The sequence below is a fragment of the Cyclopterus lumpus genome, chromosome 17 (assembly GCF_009769545.1).
Source record: "Cyclopterus lumpus isolate fCycLum1 chromosome 17, fCycLum1.pri, whole genome shotgun sequence".
Classification (NCBI taxonomy): Eukaryota; Metazoa; Chordata; class Actinopteri; order Perciformes; family Cyclopteridae; genus Cyclopterus; species Cyclopterus lumpus.
In genome coordinates, this window is record NC_046982.1 from 1,637,647 (window position 1) to 1,657,650 (window position 20,004).

General features: G+C 43.6%; 1 protein-coding gene across 1 annotated transcript in view; it reads left to right on the forward strand.

Moving 5' to 3' along the window:
• The window catches only part of LOC117746858 (potassium voltage-gated channel subfamily H member 2-like), a 42,134-nt gene that overhangs the window by 18,654 nt on the left and 3,476 nt on the right, over window positions 1-20,004 (forward strand). Inside the window, exons 3-16 of the mRNA XM_034556182.1 lie at window positions 1,089-1,261; window positions 9,219-9,357; window positions 10,505-10,615; window positions 10,910-11,064; window positions 12,405-12,646; window positions 13,123-13,322; window positions 13,761-13,848; window positions 15,434-15,598; window positions 16,013-16,134; window positions 16,355-16,426; window positions 17,072-17,165; window positions 19,180-19,282; window positions 19,367-19,515; window positions 19,630-19,900. Of these exons, the coding sequence (XP_034412073.1) occupies window positions 1,089-1,261; window positions 9,219-9,357; window positions 10,505-10,615; window positions 10,910-11,064; window positions 12,405-12,646; window positions 13,123-13,322; window positions 13,761-13,848; window positions 15,434-15,598; window positions 16,013-16,134; window positions 16,355-16,426; window positions 17,072-17,165; window positions 19,180-19,282; window positions 19,367-19,515; window positions 19,630-19,900 (2,084 nt within the window). The remainder of the gene's footprint in view (window positions 1-1,088; window positions 1,262-9,218; window positions 9,358-10,504; window positions 10,616-10,909; window positions 11,065-12,404; window positions 12,647-13,122; window positions 13,323-13,760; window positions 13,849-15,433; window positions 15,599-16,012; window positions 16,135-16,354; window positions 16,427-17,071; window positions 17,166-19,179; window positions 19,283-19,366; window positions 19,516-19,629; window positions 19,901-20,004) is intronic.

Sequence of the window (20,004 nt, forward strand, 5' to 3'; positions counted from 1 at the left end):
AGCCCCGCTAAAGGCTGAGCTGAAGGAGTTTCTGGTGAACCTGTATGATTTCATCTACTTTTGCACAGTCCAACCTGGTGGCACGGATGAAAAGCATGAAGAATAACTTTATAGAAATAATAATAAACCTTGTTAATGGTCTCGTTTACTTATGCGCGTCATATAGAGGCATAAAGATAATTAAATTCAGACTGTTTTCTAACCAGGTAAAAGTTCCTCATAGTAACTTAAAGGTGTGGACGAAGATAAAAACAAAGCAAAAGAATGCAGAAACTCTAAGATGGGATATAAAAAATCTGGGGCCAGGCGGGTCCCCTCGAAGAAGTTAGGAACTGGGTCCAGCTCGTATTCAGAAAATACCCTTCTACGGCCACGAGGCCCACCAGGACACCGGCGGGATCCAACACGAGAGGAAAACCGTGGTGCCAGCTTGCAGGACTCCAGGTGAAGAGGGAGGTCATGTGTACATAACCACACCCTCTAGCCGACCCGATAGTTAGGGGTCGGGGTCCTTTGTTGATCCGCCGTTCTCTTGTAATGAGCAGAGTTCTTGAGGAGAGCCTGGCGGGCTCGGTCCCAGGTGCGGCAACAACGGCGGACCATGGCTAGATTAAAAGGCACCTTAGATTCCATCTCCAGAGCAGGAAACACTGGAAAGGGGAGAAACCAGTAGACGAAGAGAGAAGCATGTTGTGTGCATACACAACCCAGATGAGGTGCTTACACAAGGAAGTGGGGTTCTGGGACACCAGACAGCAAAGACCGGTCTCCAGCTCCTGGTTCAATCCATTGGATTGGCGGTGGTATCCAGACGTCAGGCTGACCGTGGCTCCTAAGAGCCTGTACAACTCCCTCCAAAACTTAGAACACCACATCTGCAGGGAAAACATCCTCCTCTGTTGCTCTCCTGAAGGTTTCTTCCCTTTTTTCGCCACAAACATTTTCCTGATCCGACGTGAGGTCCTGTATGTATACAGATTGTACAGCCCTCTGAGGATAATTTGTGATTCTGGAGTATACAAAATTGAATTGAAAACCTGAATAAATAAGTGTTGAAAAAACAGTTCTCTCTGTCTCTCTTCCTCTAGGTGATGTCTCTGGGTGCTGATGTGTTACCCGAGTATAAACTGCAGACTCCCAGGATCCAGAAGTGGACCATCCTCCACTACAGTCCTTTCAAAGCTGTGTGGGACTGGGTCATTTTGCTTTTGGTCATTTATACAGCCATATTCACTCCTTATTCGGCTACATTTCTACTGAGGTTAGTGGAAATTGACATAACACAGCTCACCTGACCTGCATGAGTTGATTATTAGAATGTAAGTTTTCTTCTTCTGATACTGCAACTGGTCGAACAAACAAAACATCCAAATTGATGTTGGTGAATGATAAGGAATATGTCAGTCCAACACGTTCTGGGCTTTCCTCAGAAGTTTATTCATGTTCCATTACTCCAACAGTTCAGCCAAGTCCACGCTCTCTCTCCTCTCCCCCTTCACCCTATCACCTCCAGACGCCCGAACAGCGCCGACTAGTGACCGTAACTGTTATCTGATCAACTTAACATAACTAAATATGTGACAACAATTCAATATCATACTAAACACAAACGTGCACATGTAAACTTGTTTAACCCTGTGATTATGTAATTAAGTTTACATCACACAATTTCCATTAGTACCCTAATCATGTGTGCAGACACATACTCCTGTAGCGATCTGTAATCTCTACCTCACGACCTAACTGACACCCGTGACACCCTCGTCCCTGTCACAGACGCACCTCCGTCGGCAACCAATCCACCCTGTGCACCTGTCCGAAAAGAGTGACAACAGCGGAAATGCGGGGCGGAGCAAAAAAGAGGGGGAAAGAGCAGTGGTGTACGGCGCTTCCGGTCGGAGTGAGGTTTTACGTCCGTCGGCTTGTTTCGAGGATCGGAAAGTGCGCGCTACCGGGAGATCGAGTGTCGCCGGGACATCCGGAGCATATTCGGACATCGCCGAAGGAGACGCTTCTTTAATGAAAACACGGACTGGATTACCGGGACCGGACTCACCTGACTGACCGACACTCTGGGAAACGCCGTGAGAGAACCTTCTGCTTTGGTTTCGGGACATTGGGTTTCACCGTTTGGGAATTGGACTGAACTGAACTGGCTCAGACAGACTATGATTTGGGTTTGAGATTGAGTAAAAGGGAAATTCTGGAATGGACTTTGGATGGAATGGTGTGTCATTTCACTATGTGTATTGTTGTCCCTGTCCCTGCTCTGTTAAATACAAATGGATGCATTTTGAGCGAACTCTGTTGTGGTGTGTAATTGTTTGGTGGCCGATGCTAAATATTTAGCTTTTGGGAAATGTACCTTGGAGGGTTCAATATGTGTGATTATTATCTTCTATACTTGAGCCCTGTGTACGGTTGACTTTAAAGGACAAATAACGACTCCAACCCTGAAGAAACATTGTTAGGCACCGACCTAGCTGGCACCCCAAGCAACTGTCATTACCGTTACATAAACAGTGGCACCCCAGATGGGACAACCATTTTGAAAGGACATCAAACAAAGCAAATATGTCGATGCTCATCAACCAATTGCCCTGCAAACACCCTGGGATTGCTTAGAAATAATTAAACACCAAATTGCCTTGTTGCACACAACTCAACACAATCAAGGATAACGCATGAAATGGACGCTTTTGATGGATCTCTGGTGGACCTCATAAATACACTGGCTCTGCCGCTCCAACCTCAGCAAATATCTGGCCAAGCATCTGGAATGGGAGCAACAGCTCAACCTACGTCTCTCTTGCTGGATATGGCTATGTGTGATAAGGGGTTATCCGAGTCTGGAAATAGACTGGGCCCTTCACTGAAGCCAATAGCAACGAAAGCAACAGAGGGTACTTCATTAGTGGAACTGTGGCAGGCTGTGGAAGGAATGCGTATCTCTGTTAAAGCTGGAAGCAACGCTGAACAGCAGCTACCAGCAGCTGAGGGAAACTCAAGACCATAATATAGAAGACATGAGAGATGTCAAAGAATGTCTCACACACAAAATAACCGAACAAGTTCATCTCAATATGCAGGGTGAATTTACCAAACAACTGGACTACCTCAGGACACAGTTCACAGCCACGTTGAATTGGAAATTGAAACGTCAACAAACTGAAATTCTTAGGGATTTTCATCTTGTTCTGGGCCCCGTTATACAGAATGTGGATGATATTCAATCCAAACTAATGACCTGTGTGCATAGTCTGGACACCATGAATACAGAGGTTGTGTCACTGAAACAGCCGTCTCTACCTTTTACATGTTGCCTCACTTGTCAACACAGCTGCTCAGACTACACCGCTTACCAGTTCTCCTGTCAACCCCCATGAAGCATCAGGTCATCTGCTGCGCCATAAGCTACCATCCACAATACGGACTAATTTGGACAGGGCCACCGAGGGCCTACAAGGAGATGTCAGAGGACGGATTATCGTGAAAACGCCCATTAACCTTCAATTTCCCACATTTGGAACAGCGTAACGATAATGCAGACCCCTTGCTTTATCTGGAAAAATGCCATGATTTCCTTGCTCTTAATCCACTATCAGATGAGGAACTTATTGTTGTTCTCAGGAATGTGTTACATGGGACAGCCCGAGACTGGTGGGATGTTGTTCGCCGGAAGACTGCAAATTGGGAAGATTTTGAAACTAAATTTATTGCGGCATTTCTCTCTGAGGATTATGAAGATGAGTTAGCCGAGAGAGTCCGTACGAGAGTACAAGGTGAAGAGGAGAGCTTTAGAGATTTTGCATACATGTACAGAGCTCTGTGTATGCGTTGGAAGTCAGATATAGAAGAGGAGGAAGTCCTTAAACTCATTCTCAAGAATAGCCATCCCAAGCTTACAAGCCAGCTCAGGAGCAGTGGAATACTGTTGATGGGTTGGTTCGGCTTGGGCAACAACTAGAAAAAGACCGGCATAATGAGCATGTGTATGAGCAAAGAAGACCACCTGTGTCGAAACTACAAACACGGCCGGATCATTTTTCAAAAGCCCCAGCTACGATGGATACACCCTCCCTCTCCAAACCTCCGGGCTTGGTTTGCTGGTGTTGTAAAGGGACACATGCCCCTGCTACATGTCCGTTAATTGATAATGGGAGGAAAGGAAAAGGAAATCAACCTTTCTCTAGACCGGGAAACCATCCTACTGCCAACACCCTGACCCACGCTGGGATATATTCCTTAAAAACAGAAAATTCCCCAGGCCAGCTGCACTCTGTCTCACGTCCACTCCTGCATACCGTAACACTACAGTTGATGGTGCCTTTGAGACTAGGCCCATGGGAAGGTAGCGCTATTGTGGACACAGGTTCCTCATTCACTCTGCTGAATCAGAATCTGTGGACAGCAATTAAAACAAAAAAAATTCCATTTCCTGATGGAAAACTTAAATGACCTAGAGCCTACCCAACATTGTGCATTTTTTTCTACTGTGGCTCCTGCTAGCATTTCTTCTACTGCCGCTGGAATTATCTCAGAAACCTGCAGGCAAGCAATACAGGATGTTCACCTCGACCCTAATGGAAAAAGGCAGTTGTTGGAACAACTTCAAGAAAATGCGGATGTCTGCACCACGCAGTTGGGGCGTACGGACCTCATTCAACACAAGATTGTTGTTACACGAGAGGTACCAATTCGACAAAAACGCTATCGTGTATCGCTGACAAAACTACAGGTGATGAAGAGACTCATTGAACAAATGTTGACAGATGACATCATCGAAACCTTCATCATCTGCCTGGGTAGCTCCAGTTGTGCTAATTCCAAAGAAAAAAAGTGGATCCTAGATTCTGTGTGGACTTTAGGAAATTAAATTCTGTAACCCTGGATGATGCATATCCTCTCCCAACAATACAGGACATCCTGGACTCTCTGGGGGGAGCCAAGATTTCCACTACCCTGGATCTTAACTCCGGATACTGGCAGGTCAAGATGGATTTGGAAAGTAGGCAAAAGACTGCCTTTGTCTGTGGTATGGGCTTGTACCAGTTCAAAGTCATGCCCTTTGGATTAAAAAACGCCCCGGCAACCTTTCAGCGGTTAATGGAGCTGGCACTAGGAGAACTCAGAGGAAGGATCTGTTTCGTATACCTTAATGACATAATTTATTCACAAGACCCCCACCACCATTTTCATGACATCCAGGCAGTCTTGGATAAACTCAGACAAGCAAAGTTCACTGAATATGAAGAAGAGTCACTTCTTTAGTGAATCCCTCAAATTCCTCAGGCACATGGTGTCTGCAGCTGGTGTTCAGGTGGACCCTGAGAAGACCAAGGCAGTGGAGGAGTATCCGGTGCCGAACAACTTGAAATCTCTGCAGAGATTTTTAGGCATGGCGGGGTGGTACCACCGGTTTGTACCAAATTTCTCGCAAGTAGCAGAGCCACTTAATGCCCTTAAAAGGAAAGATGCAAATTTCAGGTGGACCACTGAATGCCAAAATGTTTTTGAAATCCACAAGGGACGTCTTGTGACTACTCCTGTGCTCGGTCATCCAAACTTCACCCTACCTTTTGTGGTCTTTACCGATGCCTGTGAAGTTGGGCTTGGAGAGGTGCTGGTACAACAAACAGGAATGAGAACGGAGGAAGTGCTAGCTTTCGCAAGTAGGAGCCTGAACAAGGTAGAGAGAAATTATTCCACTACCGAACTGGAGTGCCTGGCAGTGGTATGGGCTATCGAAAAGTGGAGATACTACCTTGAGGGAAGATTCTTCACTGTGGTAACCGACCACTCCTCACTTGTTTGGGTGTTCAAGACTCACAAACCCAACACCAGACTGATCCGGTGGGCTCTACGTTTACAGGAATTCACATTTGCAGTAGAATACAGGAAAGGCAAATACAACACGGTTGCTGATGCTTTGTCCCGAGCACCAGGCGAGAGTAGTGGACTTTCCCAGCAGATTTGTGCCATGATGCTGTCTGGTACACCAAACCCCATAAAAGATCTTCTGATCTCAGATGAGGTCATATGGAAAGCACAGCAAGAGGACCTGCATATCCAGGAATTGTACCAGTCGATCCAAGAGAAAGGTGAAGTGAAGTGCCTACACCAAATTCGTTATCTTGGAGGACAGTTGTACATCCCTGAGCCTTGCCGGCATAAACTCCTACACAGCTTCCATGACAATCCTCTGTCTGGGCACCTGGGTCGGTACAAAACTTACAAAAGAATGCGGTCAGTGCTGTACTGGCCAAGACTGAGTTTGGAGGTCAGGGAATATGTCAGAAGGTGTCAAGCCTACAAACCTGAAAGCAGGAAAAAAGCAGGAATGCTTCAACAGACCATTACTCAACGATCTTGGGAGATGCTTGGAGTAGATCTGATGGGCCCATTTCCAAGGAGTTCACAGAGGAACCTGTACCTACTGTTTTTTGTGGACTACTATTCCAGATGGGTTGAGCTTTTTCCCCTGAGAAAAGCTACAGCTGAGTTGGTGTCAAAAACCCTCCGCCAAGAAATACTAACCGATGGGGAGTTCCAGACTACATCCTTTCGGACAAAGGACCCCAGTTTGTGTCCAATGTCTTTGCGGATACCTGCAATAAATGGAACCTAAGGCACAAAATTACCACCGCATATCATCCACAAACCAATCTGACAGAAAGAATAAACCTGATTCTCAAAACCATGATTGCATCATTTGTGGGAAGGAATCATAAAAAATGGGACGAACATCTACCAGAATTCCGATTTGCCCTAAATTCGGCTGTTTGCGAGTCCACTGGAGTGACTCCGACCGAGCTAAACTTGTCCAGACTGCTGCGAGGACCGCTAGAGGCTATGTTGTTACCACGACTAAATTCCACAGACTCGCCACCTTATCGCAAAATAGCTCAGCTTCGGGAAATGCAGGAATTTGTGGAAACCAACTTGCACAAGGCACAACGCCGGCAGAAGAGGAATTATGATTAAAACAAACGGGAGTTGGAAGAAAAGGTGCGAGTCTGGCTTCAAGCTCATCCTCTCTCCAAGGCAGAGAGATTGTTTACCGCTAAACTTGCGCCAAAATGGCAAGGACCTTACAGGATCGTGGAGCAAAAGGGTCCGGTAAACTATGAAATTGTGCGGGAAGACATTGGAGAGGACCGCAAGACGGTTCATATCTCGAGGCTGAAACCTTGCTACCCCACAGCAGAGGAGGTAGAACAACAACAACGGCTGAGAGAATTGTTTGAAGAGGGGAGCGATGATGAGGAATTTAAAGGGTTTCCATCGACTGCACCCAAGCAAAGAATGGTACTCACTGAAATCCAACAGACCCAACAGGAGGAGAATAAAAATAATCGTCTTTTGGAAGTCTTTCAGGAAGCAAGTGACAAGGAAGATTTTCTTGGGTTTCCGGATTAAAGTAAAAGTAAAAAAGCAATGACCTAGGTTCATTTTACAAGGGGGGAGGAATGTAGCGATCTGTAATCTCTACCTCACGACCTATCCTGCTAACTGCCTCAGACAGACTATGATTTGGGGTGAGATATGTGTGATTATTATCCTCTATACTTGAGCCCTGTGTGCGGTTGACTTTAAAGGACAAATAACGACTCCAACCCTGAAGAAACATTGTTAGGCACCAACCTAGCTGGCACCCCAAGCAACTGTCATTACCGTTACACTCCATCAAAACTCTCTACAGCTGTTAAAAACGAATGACAGCTGATTCAGCTGTGATCAGCGGCTGCAGTCATCAGAAAAAGACGTAGCTTCACATGACATTCCTGAGCAAAGGACATCTCATTTCTCTTAAAACATATTTATGTCCATGAAGGGAAACTGTTGATGCAAATAAGAGACTTAGTGTTGAATCTATGTCAAAGAAGCAGACACTGCAAGGTTACTTTTAGGACCGCAGTCTTGAAACACACCAGAATTCCAGTTTTAAAAGTGTCTTTTTATATATAAAAGAAGCAACAGCATCAATTAAACAGTCCCTTTTTTTTTTACAGTCACTTTGTTGGCCTAACGATGCGCTCACCTGTTCTGTCCCCATCATCGACCACCCGGCTGCGTCGTCCACTCCAGTTTGTCACGCGGGGTTCTCCCCTCGCACAACACCAGGTCCTGCTTTCCTCTCCCAGCAGCGTATTTGTCGATCTCGGTCCAATCGGGCGCCTCTCCTGTGATTATGTGATGTGCCTCAGGTGTGTTTGGGGAGTGTCTCGTTTGCCTGCCACACTCCAAAATAATAATTACACTCACAAAATAACAACTCAGTGTTGGCCCCGACTCCGACTGCCAGGAACCTCGGTGTGACACTCGACAGTCAACTCTCCCTGACTGCCAACATCACCATGACAACACGCTCCTGTAGGTACATGCTGTACAACATCAGGAGAATACGACCCCTTCTCACTCAGAAGGCGGCACAGGTTCTGGTCCAGGCTCTGGTCATCTCACGGCTAGACTACTGTAACTCCCTTCTGGCAGGTCTACCTGCTAATGCCATTCGACCTCTACAGCTCATCCAGAATGCAGAAGCTCGACTGGTCTTTAACCTCCCGAAATGTACCCACACTACTCCGCTCCTCCGCGACCTTCACTGAGTCACCTTTCAGTGACCTTTCAACAAAGTCACGACTTTTTGCTGTGCTGGCTCCTCATTGGTGGACCGAGCTCCCCATTGACATCAGGACAGCAGAAAGTCTCTACATCTTCCGTCGCAAACTAAAAACACATCTTTTCCGACAATACCTTGAATAAAAACCGATTAGCACTTCAGGGTCACTTTGGCATTTACTTATGGTATTACATATGGTATCTTTGTAGTTTTGGCTTTCTTGAAGAAATTGTACTTTCTTGATTCTTGTTGTTCTGAGTTTGGACTCATGGTTTTTTTAGCTAAATGACATTTAATGTAATGTAACTGAAATGACCCCATGACCTTTCCAATCACAGGACAAACTTGTTTGGTCTCACAAAGCTCAAAGAATATCAGAATGATGTCCAAACATTAGGCTTGGATTAGAGAATCAAACTTGCAAAAGAGGAATTTATACTTAAACGTGTCATTGTATTATCCTTCAGGTACCATTTTGTTGTTTTCAATGGGACATAATAATGTGTCTTGTTGCTGTTGTCGTTTTTTTCAGTGGATGTTTCACTTTCTCTTGGAGCAAAAATATTTATTTATTCATTGATATATTTCTCCGTAGTGACCAGGAGGAAGCAGCCATGCAGACCTGTGGTTACTCCTGTTCTCCCCTCAATGTGGTGGATCTTATCGTGGACATCATGTTCATTGTTGACATCATCATTAACTTCAGGACCACATATGTTAACTCCAATGATGAGGTGAAGTGAACTGAGTGAACTGTCTGATTACAGCTTTGATGGTCTCCTACATAGTATGTTCCCATACAACAAAACAGTCTGTCAATTACATTTCGAGGCATCCCATTTCTCCCATTATCACAAATATGTCAAATCAAAGTCTGCATAGAGATGAAGGCGGATTGGGGTCTACCACAGGACTTTGACCCAGGAGACCAGTGAATGGCCACTGTCCATTTCCTTGTTAGCAATCGTAACTAGGCACAGGAGGCCTGTCAAGCTTTCAGCAGTGTATGTTGAACAGCAAGTAGATATCAAGGATTACGGGAAAATGTATTGTCAGGTTGCACAACACAATTTCAGTGGCGTTTGGTTCGGCTTGGCGGTCTGAGGATGCCGTGGGCAGTGATGCGTCAAAGTCTACTGTGCTTTTCCAATTTCCAAGCTTCCTTCTCTGATGTTGATCAGTGTATCTCTATCATATGTGGTCCAGTAAAATACAGAAAATGACAACAAGTGTTCAACAAAAAGGTTGCAAAGTTCATGGGAGTTACCGACCACTGCATCCGCATGCACCTATGTCAAAGTTTATATGGCCACTGTCAGTATGGTCAGAGGATGTAAGAAAAACCCTGATGAGAGTGAAAATCAGTCAAGCTGCTGGACCTGATTCAATTACATTACATTGTTTTTGTAGAGCTTGACAGGCCTAGCAACAGCAACCATAGGGGAAGGGGCTTAGCAAAGGGTCATTAGAGAATCAAGTTTGTGAATCAGCAAAAGTGCCCCGAGCAGAGGAAATACTAAAACATTGATGTACATGTATGCATAAATGTTGAGGATTAACTGACTAATTGATTTGACCAATTCACTCACTAGTATTTTCAGGGTCAAACAAATGACCTGCTCATCAGAGTGCAGTGTGTGTGTGCAGTGGGAAATTGGCAAAGGAATTACTGAGTTGTGGACAAAAACATAGTCAAAGTTATCTTGACTTGTTAGATCTCCAAATTCTAACCGGTACCAAAATTATAATTTCTCCGGCCACAGCTAGTGCAGTAAAAGAGACTTTAATACAACCATATATTTATTGTTATTTGATAAGGTTGTGGCATTTTTAGTTAAATCTACTGTGTGCTGTTATATGAATGAGTTTTTGTCTCCTCAGGTGGTGAGCCAGTCTTCTCGGATTGCAGTCCACTACTTTAAAGGGTGGTTCCTCATCGACATGGTGGCAGCCATTCCCTTTGACCTCCTCATCTACCGCTCAGGAGAGGAGGTGGTTAGGGGAGGTGGAGAGGGAGAAGTAGGGAGGAGGGAGGGAAAGAAGAAGAGTGGGCTGGAGAGATGGAGGTTTGGGTAGAAAGCGGGACGGTAGTAAGGAAAGACTTTTTGGATTGAAGGGAAACAAGCAGCACACGAGAAATAGGAGAATTAAAAAGAACATCTGGAAGCTAGAGACTCCAACAACAGTTATTCATTTGATATTGTTATTCATCATTTGTTCACTTGCATTATATTGTGATTCACATACCGGTAATCACATTGCTGCTCTTTCTCGTCCTCCTAACAGACCACCACCCTGATTGGCCTACTGAAGACAGCCCGGTTACTGCGATTGGTTCGTGTAGCCAGGAAGTTGGACCGCTACTCAGAGTACGGTGCAGCTGTCCTCTTCCTCCTCATGTGTACCTTCGCCCTCATCGCGCACTGGCTGGCCTGCATCTGGTACATTACTCTACTGTATCCTGCATTTGGGTCTCACATCCAAACTTACATTACATAGCTTATGTAGACAGTTGATGAAAAGAGAAATATCGTACCAGAAATGGATGGCTTGGTCCTGAAAATAAGTCTTTTGGCATGAATCTGATCAGATTTATAATGTGACCTGCATTTTTATAACAAACAGACATCCATGTCCTCATGTTGAGCTAAATTAAGAAATTAAGTGTAAATATAGAAAAACAAGAGAATAATACGAGAATGAATAAACTGTATAATAACCAAAAAGTTAACACCATTAATAATAATGTTAATATAGTAATGCTATTTATGTGCTTAATACAAATTTAAACAGATGATAACAGTGATATACATAAAACAATCGTCTTGACTTATTCCTGAAGCAGACCAATTGTTTTCCTGTTATTGATAGATAGTTTTAACAGACTCATCGTCATTCACAAAGTCTGTAATGAATAATTCAATATCTGGGTCAGATTTAGAAAAGTTTGATTTGTGTATGTGAAACTTGCCCAATAAAACAAGTTGGTTAGCAGTCAGTTATGATTCTAGATTTGTTTTCACAAAATGTGCTTTGAACCTAACTGTTTTCCCCTTAATGCTGTTTATATATGAGCACTCATGAAGCCATTATCACGTTTATTGTGTCTTCATCTTAACAAAAATCACACAATTCTACAAATATTGAGATGTGCGAGATGGTGGTATGAACTGTATAGTATACAGAATGTTGTAAGTACTGTCCTTCTCTTAATTTGTCAAGAAGAACAAATGTGTATGGAGGAAGTTATGATGTTTGCCAATATCAGAAAAATAGAAAATGATTCTTTATATGTTTATTATGGCTTTTAATAGTTATTCCATTCCCCCCAAAAGGTAAGGTTTTAGATTTTTGTAACTGAAAAGGCTATTTCATCAGTGTAGAATTCCACTAGGAATAACTTTTATTTCAACTTGATATTTTTTAAATAAATAATAGGAACGGATTTGGAAATTACCAATTTGAGCAAATCTGATTTACTCACTTTGGTTATGTACTCATTATTACATATAACAGTTTGGTGGGTGAATACATTGTGGACAAAACATAATGTTGTTGTCGTGAGACCCTATTTATAAAATTTTTGTTACATTATAGTTACATAATATTTTAAATGGATGCCTCCCATTAAAAGGAAAAAAGACTCCAAAAGGGTTTGGGATCTTTCAAATACTGTTTTCTTATATGCACTTATTTCCTTTTATTTCAGGCCTAGGAGCCACATTTAAAAATTCTGCATCTTGTGTATAGAAGGTGCATCTGACACGTTTTCTTCCCCCAGGTATGCCATAGGGAATGTTGAGCGGTCATCCTCGACTGGGATTGGCTGGTTGGACAATCTGGGTGAGCAGCTTGGGAGGCCCTACAATGACTCCATTGTCGGGTCAGGTCCTTCCATCAGAGATAAATACGTCACCGCTCTGTACTTCACCTTCAGTAGTCTGACCAGCGTAGGCTTCGGGAACGTCTCCCCAAACACCAACTCTGAGAAAATCTTCTCCATCTGCGTCATGCTTATCGGAGGTGAGTTCAACAAATACGACCGGTTGGACCTTTTGGCAATGTCACAAAAACTATTGAAGCTAAATCAACAGCAGTTAGGGTTCAAATAGAACCATTTCTGTACAAATTATTTTGACTTAATACGTTAACATTGTATAGTCACAGACATGTTTTTGATAAATGGTTCAACATTAAATTCAGATGAAAAAAACTCCAATAATCCAAGTAGCAACAAAGTTGTGCTTTGAAAAGTAATACCAAACATTTAGCAAATAAATTAGTAAATCTGGCCCACAGTGGATAAGCACAGTGCTTATACTGAACATGTTGAATGTGAACAGATAAGATATTATAAATATAATTATAGTTGTTCCCTTTCATTAATGGGGATGTAATACATGCCAGCATACTTTGTATTGTGTAATTTCTTTCAGTCAGTCGAATTATTCTATTTAAAGGTCAATGATACAAGGTCTCTGATTTGGTCTCCTCTCCAGCTCTGATGTATGCCAGTATTTTCGGTAATGTGTCAGCCATTATCCAGCGGCTGTACTCTGGTACGGCACGCTACCATGCCCAGATGATGAGAGTCCGAGAGTTCATCCGCTTCCACCAGATCCCCAACCCTTTGAGACAGCGGCTGGAGGAATACTTCCAACACGCTTGGTCGTACACTAATGGAATAGATATGAACGCTGTGAGTATAGGAGACTTTCAGCTATATTGTAAGTATTCATAGCATGTTGCTTGCATGCTAAAACTCATATTTTGATTTCAAAAGAAACAACATTTCTAATTCAAGTAATATCCTAACATGTATAAAAACACTACTCACTTAAATTTAGATAACAAATGAGTACTAACAGGAGTAGAAAAATGCAAAAGCTTTTATCTTCTAATGGAGACAAATTACCAAAGGATCATATCAAATGTGCGTTGACAACTCAATATCAACATATTAGATTGACTTTCAGTAAAAAGCATCAATTATTTATCAAGCAGCTTCATTGGAACAATCATTATAGAGCAAACAAATGATAAAGTTGTTAGTAATCTTACGGTATGTGGGCTTTGTTTGTCTTCCTTTTGAAGGGAATATGATTTTTTTATGTCCCAATCTATACTTGTACCACAGGTTTTAAAAGGCTTCCCAGAGTGTCTCCAGGCAGATATTTGTCTCCACCTCAACAGGTCACTGCTGCAAACCTTTAAGGCTTTTAAAGGTAATACTATTTAACATTACCCATGTGAAATACTGTACTAAAATACAATGTTTGTATACTTTACATTTTATGTGACAGAATTTGCCTCATCTCCACCAGTTCCATCAAAATTCCTCACTCATCAAATTACTTTCATGTTTTGAGTGTATATATTTCATTCATTTCTTAGTGTTACTAACTTCTTGTAACAGAGCAAGTCAATTTAAACAATGGTCAAATAAAAGAATTGTAAACCAAATTAGAAGAAAACTATTTGGAGATTCCTTCCACAAAAGGTTGACCTTGAGCTACCAAAATACAGAAACATTCTGTATCGCCATCAAGTTAGAAAATAGAGCTTACCTTCACAGTTCCTACACAACACTCAGAGGCAAGTAGCAAGACAAGTTTATTTAAACAGATGACCGTCTCCTTAACTTGAGTTCTGGGATACAGGAACAGGGCCCTATTTCTTGTAACTGGCTAACGTAGCTAGCTGGATAATTTTCAGGATAAGTCAGGCTTGGGGGAAAGAAAGGAAAGTTCGAGAGCATCTGGTGGATGAATAGAAAATGGTCACTCAATTCAATTCAGTTTATTTTGTATAGCCCAATATCACAAGTTACAAATTATCCTCAGAGAGCTTTACAATCTGTACACATACGACATCCCTGACCTTTGACCTCACATCAGATCAGGAAAAACTCCCCAAAAATAACCTTTGACAGGGAAAAAAGGGACGAAACCTTCAGGAGAGCAACAGAGGAGGATCCCTCTCCCCGGATGGACAGATGAATAGATGTCATGTGTACAGTCAAAGTCACCTGGAGTAGCTACATCCTAACTTTGCTAACATGAGCCCTGAAGTTAAGCAGCTCAGGTTAAGGTACCCTGCAACATATAAAGTCATTAAAACAAGCCTCACCTTAACTTGCTGTAACGTCAGTGATGCTTACATATTAATGCAGTAATAATCATAATGGAATAATATCATATTATTATGTTATGTGCTATTCTGCATTGTACTTTTTAAACAACTTTCAAATAACTAGTTCAAATACACAATAAGACAGTAAAGTTCCCACTGTGTATAGCATGTTTAGTGTTGTTCAAATGACAACCATAAGTTGTGCAAAAAGCAGGAATGCAAGCTCATCAGGTAGAGAAAGTAATAAAGGTGTGGGGATAAATTGTTCAATCTAGCCATGATTTTCATCCCAGCCAAAGCCACCAATTTATGAATAAAATGTATAAAATATACATTGAACCAGCAAGAAGTACACTACTGGGGATGAAGGAGTGCTATTCTACTCTTTCCTCAACAAAAAGCTTGTAATTATTGAACTATATTTTAGAATAAGAATCATCATCTTTATCATCTTTAAAGCAACCACAGTCATGTTGTCACCTTCATATTAACATAGTGACTTCACGCTGACATTTGTTACTAATACAACAGTAGTGCATGGTTCATAGGCACAATCCACCTGCAGGGGTCTGAAGTAGCAATTCAACTGTCAACTTTGCAACCTGGTTTAAGATAATATCAAGTGACATGGTTCTTATACCAGACATATTGTATTTGTTATGTTGTTATGTTGTCTAGGATCTACTAAGGGCTGTCTCAGAGCCCTGGCCATGAGGTTTAAGACCACCCATGCTCCTCCTGGTGACACCCTAGTCCACACTGGAGACCTGATATCAGCTCTGTACTTCATCTCTCGAGGATCCATAGAGATCCTCAAAGAAGACGTGGTGATAGCTATACTGGGTAGGTGCATGCATGAGGCTCAGGTATATGCTAGTGGCCCAAGGAAGACTCACGTAGAGACAGTAATGTCTCTTACATGAAGAAATGGAGAGAGATACCTTCATTCATATATTTCAATTCAGTTTATTTTGTATAGGTCAAAATCACAAATTACAAATTTGCCTCAGAGGGCTTTACAATCTGTACACATACGACATCCCTGACCTTTGACCTCACATCGGATCAGGAACAACTCCCAAATAATAGAAAAACCCCTTCACTGGATAAATGGAAGAAGCCTTCAGTAGAGCAACAGAGGAGGATCCCTCTCCCCGGATGGACAGAAGTTACAACACATTCAATGAATATGACAGAAATGTATGAATAATGAGTATTAGGCATATACATCCTCACAGCATGTTTTTTCTCCTCCAGGGAAGAATGATATCTTTGGAGAGCCCATTAATCTATTCGTTCTGCCAGGAAAATCCAGTGCAGATGTCAGAGCTCTGACTTACTGTGATCTGCACAAGATACAAAGAGAGGATATGCTGGAGGTATCACATGTTTTTATGTTTTCATTTAGAACCATCCAGGTTCTGGGGACGTCATTGAATGGCTGATAACTGAGCAGGTGTTAGTTCTTCAATGTGATTAATTGAAACCATAAGTTTATACACAAAGTCTTTTTCCAAAACGTGTATCAGTCTTTGTTTGTGCTATATATTTTGTTCCCTTTGTAATGCAGTGCTGATTTACTGGTATTTGTCTTTGCAGGTTTTGGGTATGTATCCTGAATTTTGTGAATATTTCTGGTCCAACCTGGAGATCACCTTCAATCTCAGAGACGTATGTTATTCTCTCTCTGTCTCTCTCTCTCTCTCTCTCTCTCTCTCTCTCTCTCTCTCATATATATATATATATTTATATATATATTCAGGGGGAGCTCTTCATCCCTAAACCCATTTTTAATATTCAGTTATAACACTGAAAATATTTGAAATAACAGCTGCGCCTTTTGTACTCCAGCCCAACAAACTCTCATAACAGCGGCCCTCCTGTCTACAACCCTCACACACACTTCCTGCTGTCTTCTGGCGACAAGTCACCTCCCACTAGATGAAAGAACGAGACGTGTCCTCCTTCTTTGAAGAGCTCTGTCCATAATGTAGTCAGACACTAATAACCACAATCTGAGCCTGTCAGTGGCCAACACTTTTACTGGATGTAATCAACAATGACAATTGACCGGCCCAGCCGCTGCAGCGCTCTCGATCAACACCAGGCCAATTAAAACATTTTAATTCTTAGATGTAAAAACTGTTGAAATGCAGCCCATTTTTGGTTAATGAAACCGAATAGAAATATCAAAAATACTCTCTATAGCCCGATTGGACCACGATCTAAAATGGAGCATTTCACAAACAAAATGTTGAATGAAATGTAACTTTATCTATAGTACACAATTCTTCCTCTCTTCTTCTCTGTCTGCAGGTAAAGAATGAAGCTGTAGGTTTTATGAGTGGAGAAGACTGTGAGGGGTTCAGCAGACCACTCAGGAAACGTAACCTGTCTTCCACTCACACAGGTGAGGCTTCACACATGCAAACAGCTTGCAAGGACAGACAGAAGTCAAGGTGGACCAGATCACAGAGATGACCAGACCTTTCTATCAGGAAGGATTAGCTTACATTGATTTCATGAGGGAGGACAGGGTTAGCACACCTATGTGTTCTATTTCATCCTTCCTGGCCACGCTAATTCTGACAGCTACCAGACTAGTAAAGAGTGTCTTTGCTCCTCCCTAGACAGTGTAACGGGGGACTTAAGTACGACACTATTCCCCAGAATAGTTTCGATTAACTTTATTCCAGGCAGATTCAATGAGGTCTCTGGACCTCCAGTCAAACAGGATCTGCTTCCGAGGAAAAATCCAACAGGAACCGGACGGAGCTGAGGCAGCTCCGTGTTCGGGGACATCTCGGAACCGGAGGAAAGCCCTTCATTGTCGAGCCTGCTTGGTGTTCCAGGCCAGCGTTTTAGTCCTAGAAGGCTGGTTCGGGTGCTGTTGGTGAAACCTGGTGATGAGTTGAGGGTTGCAGATGTTACGGGCCGGGACCCATTGCCTCTCCTCAGGGCCGTATACCTCCCAGTCGACCAGGTACTAAAGACCTTGCCCCCAGCGGCAGGAACGAAGCAGGCGATGAACCGAGTAGACGGGGCCTCTTTCGATGAGGCGAGGAGGAGAAGGAGCAGCCGGCACCAAGGAACCCGGACGGGTTTGACCTTGGACGGGAAAGAGCATCAGGCTTAATGTTGCGGGAACCGGGGCGATAGGAGAAAGTGAAGTGGAACCGAGTGAAGAATAGAGACCACCTGGCCTGTTGGGAATAGAGTCTCTTGCTTACTGGTAGAACACCAATAATTACAGTTACCATACTAGTGGAGAGTGTTCTCGCTCCCTCTCATCGGACAGACTGTTTTTGACCTGTTTCCACAGAACCTGTTCCCACAGTAACACGGTGCTCCCGCTCAAGCTTACTGGTAGGACACCAATAATTACAGCTACCGTACTAGTGAAGAGAGTGTCCTTGCTCCCCTCTCACTGACTGTTCCCTGCCTCTCTCTAGCAGTCAGCAGAGCTTCCCGGCTCAGACTGACTTCGTAGCCCATATCGATTAGTGGGCAGGGTCCCTCCAGAGTCGTGGCTCTGTTTAACTCTCCGGCTGTAGGCCTCGAGCACCCGAGGGAGGGCCTCTCGGAGAACCTGTGCATGAGCTGTGGCATCATGCCTTACGTAGTAAGGGCCACTAGATTGGACCTGATGTCGGATCACAGACGACCTGCACTTATGTCGAGGGAACCTGGGCACCTAATGTCCACCCTGGTTCAGACCCGCCGCCAGGTGTGGCTGGCACAGTCACCCTTGTCGGAGACATGTAGGAGGACCCTCCAGACTGTCCCAGTCGAACCTGGGGAGCTGTTTGGCTCGGCTGTTCGGCTTGGCTGCTCTACAGGCACTTCAGCGGACTGTACAAGCTGGTCAGACCGGGCAGCAGTTCTCTGGTCTTCACAGGGACATGCCCGCACCCCACAGCCATGGCGCTCCAAAAAGAGAAACGTGGACAGCTTAACCAGAGCCTTTAACCATGAATAGACTTTTATATGTTCATTGTTCCCACAACTAGTTCAAAAGCAGTATGTCTCATATGTTCAGCGATATTAAAAGCAGCGATGTGAAGCGCCACTACGAGACAAAGCACAGATTTATTTAGTAAACGTACCAACTCTGCTTGAGCCATACGAGGTAGGTTCCTTGGGATTCCTCGTGACACCTCTGGTGGTCAGGAAGGATGAAACAGGACAAAGTTACAGATGTAACAACGATTCTATGAATCCTGGATGACCGCCAGAGTTCTTGGTCTACTTTTTAAATATAATTGTTAATGAATACATTTGATCCCTTTTGAGGTCGCATACAGTCGCATACAGAAAATAAAGGAAATACAGAAGAACAATAAAACCAAATAGTTATATTCACACAAATGTGGTAAGACATTAGTGAAAATCACACAAACTGATTGTTTGTGTGTCCCTGTCAGGTGACATCATCTCAGCAGGGAGGGAGAGAGTCGGACGTACAAGACAACCCAGTAGCTGTGAGCAGCATGCGGGCAGCAACAGAGATGATCATAACCATACAATGTAAGACCTGCTATGTAGTTTCCCTCCTGTAAAGCGTACATTCCATTCATTAAGAAAAGGAAAGTGAACTCATTGCCTCTGTAGATATGGCCCTGTGTTTTCCAGTGACGATGAAGGGGAGGACTCAGAGGAGACCCGACCCGCTCAGACCTCCGCCAGTCCTGCTGCTGCCACAAACGCTCCGGGGTGCCCCGACCCTGGTATGAGAGTGAAGACCTGTAACGCTTTAACAGGCAAGTCTAGAGATGTTATCAAAGCCCAGGAAATACAAAAAAGACGGTGTTTAGCGGTGGCAGCTCCACCTGGCTCTGTGTGTGTCACACTGTGTTTGTGTGTGTGTGGAACAGATGCGTTCTCAGGGGTGTCCGACATCTTCACCTTCTGGGGCTCAGAGAGTCGAGAGGAGCAGAGATACCAGGAGGTGCCCTGCTCTCACAGCCTTCCTTCACCACCTCCTCCTCAGCCCCCCTCCCTGGAGCTCTTTGACCTGCCCTCCTCTTCCCAGTGTCCCTGCAGTACTCCTCTTCCTTCTCCTCCCCCTCCTTTGTCCACCATCCCTCGGAGGCAGAAGGTGGAGTTCGAGAAGAAGATGGTGAGACTGCAGAGACAGATAACCAGGTGAGTCACCAAAGGGATTGACCAGCATCTTTATCAGTAGTGGGGACAATGTCGAAGGTTGGGAAAAGATGACCAGGACGGCTCATTGCAGAAATCAAAACAAG